General features: G+C 35.0%; 1 protein-coding gene across 1 annotated transcript; it reads right to left on the minus strand.

Moving 5' to 3' along the window:
• Positions 1 to 1,586: 1,586 nt before the first annotated feature.
• Positions 1,587 to 8,531, minus strand: LOC141591752 (beta-amyrin synthase-like). Its single transcript, XM_074412195.1, has 17 exons — positions 8,103 to 8,531; positions 5,497 to 5,682; positions 5,317 to 5,406; positions 4,804 to 5,001; positions 4,614 to 4,698; positions 4,345 to 4,511; positions 4,061 to 4,252; positions 3,864 to 3,977; positions 3,653 to 3,775; positions 3,443 to 3,565; positions 3,246 to 3,344; positions 3,108 to 3,164; positions 2,761 to 2,807; positions 2,348 to 2,669; positions 2,166 to 2,243; positions 1,979 to 2,062; positions 1,587 to 1,880 (listed from the first exon to the last, which is right to left on the minus strand). Exons 1-17 carry the CDS (start codon positions 8,301 to 8,303, stop codon positions 1,764 to 1,766), a joined length of 2,283 nt encoding a protein of 760 aa, XP_074268296.1. The 5' UTR covers positions 8,304 to 8,531; the 3' UTR covers positions 1,587 to 1,763.
• Between the last annotated feature and the right edge of the window lie 1,689 nt (positions 8,532 to 10,220).

The following is a 10,220-nucleotide window of genomic DNA, read 5'->3' on the forward strand; positions in this document are numbered from 1 at the left end:
GGTTTTGGTCCGTCTTTTGTTTTGAGGTCCAGGAGCTTTACAAATGCCAAAGTCATGAAACCAAAGCTTAGACTGAATAATTTAGAGAGTTTGGAGCAACTTTATCTAGGGTCACTGGCCCTAAAAATGCAGGATTAAGGAAGTAGCTTAAGGACACATTTTGTGTATCAGAAATTAAGTTATTTAAGAGAATGGGAGAAATGTCGCTTTCAACGTCCTTCTTTTGGCTAAACAAGGGTTGGGCACGACTTGGGACTCCTTCTAACCTCTTGTGCTTGAAGATTTGCAGCTGCCAAGGGCCATTCTCCTAAGGCTTACACATCTTATTTGACCTTTAGCAAGCAAATAAATATGAACTCACTTTATTACTTTATGTTTTATGCTTTATTGTTTTCTAGTCTTTATATTCAGTTTGTGTAAGACAAAATAGCTGTTATTTTGTGCTTTTGTAAGGCACTTTCGTGGCCCTTAGATCTAGAATGAATGATGGAGATTGTATTGCCTTGGTCTATATAAACCAAGCAAACCTAATGTAACAATCAAATTTGAGTTGCTGAAAAAAAAAACCAAGTTTGAAAACTGAGTTTTCTACTTAAAATTCTTCTTGCTTAGTGCGGAAAACCCTCCATTTTCTTAGTGCTTTGGGGCGAAATTTAGACTTTACTTCGTGATCGGACGAGATTCCTAGTCTTAGGCTTCGCCTAAGTCATATCCTTGTTTAGTTCATTGTTTTTCGTGTCCATTTGAGTAACAAACACAACCTGTTTTCGAATCCAATTCTGTCCAAAATCGAGTTCTTGACGTTTTACTTCAATTACTCTGTACCACTTTTAGAGGGCGGCTAAATGTTCATGATTTGTTTTTTTTTTTTTTTTTTTTTTTTTTTGAGGGGAAATGTTCATGATTTGTTGATTTGCTTGGATAAGAGCAAAAATTGTTAAAAAACAATGGTCTTCAAGAGAAAAGACGGATGCTTTCTAAAGAACATCTCTTTTCTAGAGTTAAAAATTTGTTAAAAAACAATGGTCTTCAAGAGTAAAACAATGTGTTACCCTTTCATGGAATTTTGATCTTTTTTTATTATAAAAATAATGTAAATAGAAATATGATTGATTGTTTCCATGAATTACGTTGCCATTTTGCTGGATTTTCTCTAACAATTTCCTCACCTAAATCCAAATTGTAAGGGTAACCTTGTCAACTTCCAATGCTCATTAGTTCGTTCTAACCCAATGAAAATTGGAAGAAACTATTGCACTCCACTCCACTCCAATAGAATCTTGAGGAACTTCGAGAAGATCAAAATATTGAACAATGAATTGCAAATTGTTATTCTATTCTTTAGCGTTTGGCTCATAATTAAAAATCACAAATTCTCATTTGTGATGGCAATATCCGTCACAAGCTTGTGACGGATACCGTTTTCTCTCACAAAATACCCATTGAGAGCTGAGTGGGAAGCACATGGGGGGTGCCCCACCTTGTCCCCTCTCCCTTTTTGTGAGAGGTCACAAGCTTGTGACGGGATTAGCCCGTCACAAGCAAGACTAGTTGATTAAAAATTATCGGGTGGCCCCCTAACACTCTATGAAAAAGAAGATATGATTCCATGTTTCGACTAATTGGTACATACGTTCTCTTTACATTACTTAAGTACATCTCAGAACCCAAAAAAATACATGTAAAAAGAAAATTCTCGTAATTTTTTCATATCTAATTTATTAGGTCTTAATAGTTTATCGAAAGTTTTATTCTAGGAATAATTAATATGATTTCAAGAGAACATGGGTTCTGTATTCAGCGATCGCCCACATTGGATAAATATTCCTGTACATGGGGTAGTGTAACATACAATTCTTCATGAAAACTCCCGTAATTTCCTGTTTACGTCAATTAATTTAATTAGAATTATGTAGAATATCTACTACGTAAGAAGGAAATTATAAAAACGGTTAAATTATTTGCTTATTTTATTTACCTGTTGAGGAAAATCGCCATTTTCAAGTTGTGAGTTGATCAAAAGTTTTGCTGCACGGTGTAACGGAGTTGGATCCCTCTCCATCTGAAATCAAATTCGAAATACAAATTATACTCGAATTCTAATAGACCTAAACTAATAAAATGCTCGTATATACGGAGTAGTAATAAAAATCGACATTGTATACCTGTCTAGTATAAATGAGTCCCATTAACGCCCACGCAGTCTGAGTTAAATTTGATGCTCCCTCAAGTGACACAAAGTCCTGTTTTTAATGAATCACAATTGACAATTACATATCACGCGTACTCGGGTACTAGCGATTATGGGTTCCCTCGTCATCCAAAATAAAATAAAATTAAAGAGTACCTTTTTAGGGCATGAAATATAGCTCTCTCCCCAGCCACCATCTTCCTTTTGAGATGTAAGTAGAAAATCAACTCCCTTCCTAATAGCTTCACAGTTTGAGTATGATTTCCCAGCTGCTGTTAATCCTCCTAACGCGAACCATGTCCCGTATGTGAAGCATACTCCCCAGTTTCCGTACCACGAACCATTAGGATACTGAGTGTCCTCGAGGTATTCAGACGCTTTCACTATAAAATTTTCGATTTCCTTCTTCCTATGGCCAGGATATAGTTTTTTGAATAGTACTAAAGCCTGAATTGCTGAACCAGTACATTCCACATACCTACAATAAGTGCAATTTTGTCACAACAATGCCAATTTATATATATACTGAGTATATGCAATAGAGACGGCTAGTAGTAAAAATCACTTACTCATGCTCGATGACAATGTCCGCGAAAAACTCTGTTGGGTTTAGAAGCTGGAGATTGTGTAACCGAAAAATTGTCAATTTCATGTATTTAAACTAAAAATCAATTAAACTATGTGACCTTCGGCTAATTTTCCTTACTTAAAATGTATAACATGGGATCAGGTCGTTATATGTTGTACAACGTATTAGTTACTTAAGATGTATAACATGAGATCAGGTCGTTACTTCCTCCATTCCACTAAGATCATTCTATTTGACTTTTTAAAGTCAAAGTATCATCTTGGAGACCGTAAAAAGTCAAGCAGGAAGATCACAGTGAAATGGAGGGAGTAGATGTTAATTAGTTACCTCCAACCATGCTTGTGCTCCAGCTGGTTCCCAGGCTGATAATCCTCCATTTTCACTCTGCATTTTTATAAAAATTTAATTAAGGTAATTAAACGACTCGATGAAATGCTTGTAGTTGGTAAGTGAGGGGATGTGTACCTGAAGGGAAAGCAGGACATTAACAGAATCATAAAGTAGTTCAGGATCCATCTTTTCTCCAACAATTTCAGGATTCATTGTTGATAATATCAAGCAGCACTTCATAAATAACACACAAATTAAATTAATCATGTATTAAGACATGCTTATGGATTGAATAATTTCCTAATAATGTTATATTGTTAGTGTTGTTTTACCTTGAGTCCTTCTGCAGTACAGTCAGACACTTGCCACCCGTGGTCTTGATCGGAGAAAGTCCATGATCCTTTTGATATATGACGATGCATGCTCTTAAAATCGCCTGATGGATTGTCTTTCACCTAAAATTTTCACATAAATTCATATTTGCTTTGTCCAAACCCCCAAACGGCCTAACCGGCTATCACCGAGTAAAGGGGATAATATACCTGTGACTCTTTGATGAAAAAGTGGCCTTTCTTAAGTGCAGGTCCAATATCATCAAGACTTAGATTTGTAGCCAACAAAGCTTGGACCGCGAAACCACAGTCCCATTGCTGACTTCCAAAACTCTGCATATGCATCTCATATTTATCATATTACTGTATTAACTTGATTTTTTTGTGTGAAGAGAGTCATTATAATTCGCGACTTAATTACCTGCATCTTAAGTCCATCCTCGGCAATCCATATATAATCGGGAACTCTAGCTAGATGTTTCTTGAAACAAATCCCATTCGGGTCTTCAACCCAACAAGCTAACATACATAATACCTGCAATCATTAAATTTCGGACATGAGCACATGACGCCTTTAGAACGGTCTGTGAGTAGTAGCAATAAAAATTTATTGCGTACCTTCTCAACGCTTCCAATGGTTATGTATCGACTGTTCTCATCTTCATAATGTATGTGATTCATGGTTACTTGTAACGCCCTTTCACGTACCAATTTGTTAAAAGGCCAACGCGTAAGCAGAGGCTCAGTAAAGATGTAAAGAGTATCCCACATTAAATCTTGAATCAACGGGTGAGGGTAGTAAAGATCCTCCTACATCAATCGATTACATAAATTACCTTCACTAACAATGAGTCGGAATATCAGTAGTGTTGAATGAAATCGATTGGTTTAATTTAACTTACAGGTGCACATAAATGACGAACTTTTTTCCACTTGATTTGCTCATAGGGTTCATTAAAGAGTTCCTCTCTAAGTTGCATGATGAGAGGTGTTATTGGACCGATGAACCTCTTCCCGTATAAGTATGACATTGGCATGTAAACCATCCGGCAATAACACCACATTTTTGCTGCACGGTTTTAAAACTAGTTCAGTAATGATTTTTATATGAACGATTTTATACAAAAACTCTGGTACAAGACCGTCTTATAGTTGTTATAGCGAAAATAACCTGGATACATGGGCATGAAAGAAGGGAGGATCCAAAACTCAGGCGGCATTGGGTTGCTTCCGGACCAATCAAATAGACCAAGTATCTACAAACATAAACATATGATATATAGAGAGTTAGAGACCATGAGTTATGAGTATTGAGCCGACCGAAAGTGTGACATATGATAATTGTTGTATGTATGACTTACAGAAAGCCAAGTCTTGCCCCAAGAGGGAATGTGAGTAACACTACCATGGTCAAGGATCCATTTACGAGCTCTAGGACACGCATTGTCGTCTCCTTCATCAGGACCAACTCCTAGCATTCGCAAACATATGTAGTTGAGCGCGGTACAGAACATGGTGCTGTGACCTTCAATGTGCAATCCCCATCCTCCATCTTCATTCTGTTTATGGGGCAGAATAATGGCCAACAATCAGCTCATTTAATTTGTTCATGACTCATAATCATAATGTAATCATTTGTTCTTACAATCGAAACTAACAAGAATCATTGCGTTCTCAACTCAATCCACATGTAAGTGTCCCACATTGGAGAATTGGTTTTAGACTGAAACCCTCTTGGACTTGTATTGTGGACTCTTTCTCTTTCTTTCGGGTAGGGCCCAGTCCCATTGAATTTAACAAGAAGATCAAATTCCCCCGTTGTTGAATACTTGAATATAACTCTTACAATTTAAAATGAAAGTGATAAGACGAACCTGATGATAGTAAATGCTGCGAAGAATTTCTTGGCGATGATGTATCGAAAAAACAGAGTTGAGATGTCCTGTAATGTACAGGCAAAAAACCTGCATGGCATATAAATTTACATTTATTATTCATTAGCTTGTCGACTTCCTAGTACAATCAACTTGTAAAACACAGTTATTAAGACTAACCAAGGGAGGCAGGAAAAACTGAGGGCCGGCGATTTCAGCAGGCCAATGACCGTGGTCAGACTGCAGAGCGGTGAAGAGATTGACGGCCCTCTTAAGCGTCGTGGTGGCACTTTCGTATGTGATCTCCTCATCATCTCCCACCTTCACTTGTGGTATGGTTTGCTTGAAGTTTTTCTCTCTTAAGAACTGCATTTCATAGACGTGTATGAGTTTGTCGTAAATAAGATCTTAACTCCAGTTTTACAATAGCATTAGTACAACCAACATACATCTAACTAAGCTTATACGTGTTTTTTCCTGAGCTTTTTCTAAATTTTATCTTTGGTATGTTTAAATAGATGAGTTCAGAAACTTTACAATAAAACTTATACGAGTAATCTTTAAGACAAAACTGGTAAACTTTATTATAAATCTCAAATATTAAACCGCCCGTTGTACTACAAGTCTACAAGTCTACACCTATATTTTAATATTTTCAAATACTACTCCCTCCGTCCCGGTCACTTGTTGTCCTTTTCCATTTTGGGGTGTCTCAGTCATTTGTTGTCCTTTCTATTTTAGGAATACATTTGATGAACAATTTGCTCATTCACACTCAATTTGATCCACATGTCATTTAGTAATTGACTCTCCCCTTTTTTTTTGAGTAACATGTGCAAAAACAAAAGGACAATGAAAACGATAAGGAGGAGAGTACTTATTTAGACAAAAAGATAATAAATTTTAATATTTTAATATTTTTTTTTGTGGTGGTGCTTTTTGATACTTGGTAGAGTCTAGACCTGGCAAATCGGGTCAACAGGCCGGGTTCGGGTCGGATCATTTTGGGTCGGGTCATTTCGGGTTTACGGGTCTGTTTCGGGTTTGTTGGTCGGGTTATTTTGGGTCAAGCGGATCGGGTAATTTCGGGTCGGGTCATTTTCGGGTCAGTGATTAAGAAGGAAAAAGGCATTTCAAGTTTTTTTGGGCCGATTAAAGTTATGTTTTGTCGGGTCATTTTCGGGTTGGGTAGTTTCGAGTCGGGTTAATACGGGTCTATGAAAGCTCGGGTCATTTTCGGGTCGGGTCGGGTTAATTCGGGTTTCGGATGTCATTCGGGTGCGGCAGTTCGGGTCTCGGGTCAGCCTTTTCGGGTCGGGTCAATCGGGTCGGGTTGATTTTGCCAGGTCTACTTGATAGTTGGTACACATTTGTAACTACTTGACTGAGACATTTGTGATGCATTTTTTTGTATATTATTAATTTTATTATTGTATATACCACGGGGTGCACGAGGATCGTTCTCTTACCGCACTTCCATGTAACACAATTTCATGGCCCCTTTCCTTAACCAAAACCTATTGCGTGTGATCTGACCGTCTGTTCAAAGAGACGCATCTTATATTTATACGTCCATTTTCTTATAGGACTCCGTACTCATCTTCTCTGGGATAACGTAAAATTTTGTGATTGTTGTTAATTAGTATAAACAACAATATTTAACCTATTAAATATCGACATTTGTAAATTCTCACACACTCGTTAAAATATTAAATATCGACATTTGTGATGCATTTTTTTCATTATTGAGAAACAAGTACTGTATTTCCAACCTAGTTAAAATGTGTAGATGGACTGCGTCAAATTTGTCCTAAATTAAGTACATTTTGCCTAATAGTGAGTGATTCATGAATGAATCTCAATGGCGTTAAAAGCCAAAAAAAGTGCTACTCGTATTTAACCTAGTACTCTACTACTGCATAACTGTATCGGTAGTATTTGGTTGCTTTTTTTTGGCAAAATAAAGGCATTTAAAATTTCTAAAAGCTTTGATTGTCTACATAATGGGGAGATTGAATAACCTACTTCCCCTAGGTAGTCAACAATTCTTATGCAATTCAATTCCTACATCTGCAATCAAATGACTTTTCCGAATTAATGTAAATTCGTCTACAGTAAAATAATTCACATGAAATGAATTTTCCGTTATTAGTTCAATTCCATGATCAACCAAACGATACCTAATTTTTACTCCTTATTTAAGACAAATTAGAATTGAACTATGTTTACCAAGATTGTTGGACTGCTAATTAACTTGCAAATAAATACTGTACTAGACTAATGTCAAAAGGCTAATTAATTGCATTGTTGGTTGGTTATAGATATGCAAATAATTATACCATCTTTAATCCTTATTATCGGTGACCTTTTTAATTTTAATTTTTTTTGACAAACTCCATTTAATTAAGACTTTAATCATCATGACATCATCTTATATTTTTTGTTAGAAATTATTCGGACTACATAGTACGGAGTAATGTTTATCTATACAAACTTGAAGAGATTTTAAAAATCATAATTAAGTAAAGATATTCCACAAAACATGATTATCAATAACTTTGTAAAAAAGCTCAAGGTTTAATACAAACATTAAGAGGGCGCTGAATAATTTCACGACTCGCCCAATGAAATTTCCAGGTCATCTAATCCAAGTGCCAGTTCGAAATTTCATATTTTAAAAGGTATATATATTTTCCAACACAATGCTGATCGACATAACAAGTTCAAGCACTCAAAACATACATACAACTACTACCCGATGAAGAACCTGGAACTGAAACACAAACCTGAAGACGCCATAGAAGATCACCACAAGGCTTAACTTGAAACCGGTTTCGATAAAAGTTAAGACGAGCTTCTTCAACCTCTTGAATAGCCTCAGAAGTACCATAATCAGGGTCAAACTCCCATGTTTGACGTCCTACAAAGTTATTAGTACTCCATAAATAAGGATCATTAGCCCCTTCTCCTAGCTTTAACCTCCACATTATTTTACGTCTCCGTATGAATCGTACTATAATATATTTTTCGTAAAATTAATTACGTGGAATAAAATTCCTGAGTAAAAAAGCCAAGTGTTATGAATTTAGGAAAATTTTGAGTATTTTTTTCTATGTATATTTAGAGAAATGAGTGTGTTGTATATATGTGTGTAGGGATGAACGTACGTTGTTCTGTGGGTAAGACAATTACGCAAGTGTTCCATGTGGTGGTCTAATTTGGCCTCGCGTCCCTCGCTTTATGTCATTTATTTGGAAATTTCAATTATTTTTGCTCAACATGGTTGACATAAGATTATCATATACGGAGTATTTTTGTTTACACGGACACTTATCATCTTATTTTTCAGACGGGTATATATGCCCATTTATAGTTAAATGTAATCATAATGGTATAGGCAGTGTTACAGCTTATGGTAACTGGTTTTTCAATAGTGGTTACATTTAACTGTAAAATGGTTATAAAATCCCGTCTTATTATTTCAGACTAAAAAGGTCCGTCTGAAGCAAGACGCACTATAAGATTATAGAGTAAATGTCTACTTTCTTTGATTCCCATGAAATTAAGTCTTTTTTGCCATCTTGCGGATTATTAAGAGCGGTAATAGAAAGTTACATGTTAAAGTACGTACTTTTATAAAAAAAAATTGGAGCAGATATCAACTAGCTTAATTGGTAATAGAGTCATGAGAGATAAAGAATTGTAAATAACATGTTAGAAAAGTGGCATATGAATATGTTTAGCAGTGACTTACTATGTTGATAAGTTATTGATTACATCTTCTTACAAGCAATTGTTTGAACAAATAATTATCTCCTTTTTTGAATTCAAATAAATAATTATTTTGAACAACTAATAATTATCTAGCTCCTCTTTTATGAATTCAAAGTTTTTATAAAATGTGAAGTTATTGATAAAGTTAAATGAATATATTTCAAAATTAATCTACAATCAACTCAGCTCTATAATAAATAAAAATATAATCGTGAAAACAAAATATTTTGTATATATATATATATAAGTATACTATTTATGTTATCAACTTTTTATCATGTTCTTTTCTCCTTTTGTCCATGCCCTAGCATCTCCAATGATTCATCGAAGGGACTCGCTTGTAATATTTATAAAATTTCAAGTAAATAGCTTACTATTGGAGAGAAATTAAATAGAGGTAGCTTGTAAGACTCTGTTCTTTTCGGCTGATAGAAATGTTTAAAGAACATGGCCGGGCTTAATAGCGCTAAGCTAACTTAAATAAGCTAAAATTAAGTAAAAAATGGTTAATTTGTGAAAAATGAGCTAACGGGACAGAACAGAACTAAACTAAACTGAACTTAATAGCGCCAAGCTAACTTAAATAAGCTGAAATTAAGTAGAAAATAATTGGGCCGGGCTTAAATATGATAGTTCTACCAAGGTAGGCTTGCTTGGTTTGGGAAAAAAAAAATCTGGTTGGATTAAAACAACATTGTGAGACCTATGCAAGCTACAAATTCTTGCAGCCCACTACTAGAGCGGTACCTAGCTTAAAAGCAATGTTGTTTAAAATATTGAGCTGACAAATCAAATTTAAATATAATATATTATATCTGTTCATTGTAGATACTCTAACTATATGTTACTCCGTAGTTGTTTAATAAAAACAAAAGGCTGTAATAAGAAAAGAGAAAGATCATTAACTATATACAAATGTATTTTTCGTTAAAACATTCAATATAAAACAACGCTTCACTATACTTTGATAAACTCGGTAATTAACTTTTTTTATGGATCACTATTAGCTATACTTCCAATGACGTACTATGTATCTATTATACTTAAAATCTAACAACACATATATAATCTTAAAACAAAACTCTAGGAGTATATAAGAAATAAAAAAAGGCAACCCAATGCACGATAAT

The sequence above is a fragment of the Silene latifolia genome, chromosome 7 (assembly GCF_048544455.1).
Source record: "Silene latifolia isolate original U9 population chromosome 7, ASM4854445v1, whole genome shotgun sequence".
Classification (NCBI taxonomy): domain Eukaryota; kingdom Viridiplantae; phylum Streptophyta; class Magnoliopsida; order Caryophyllales; family Caryophyllaceae; genus Silene; species Silene latifolia.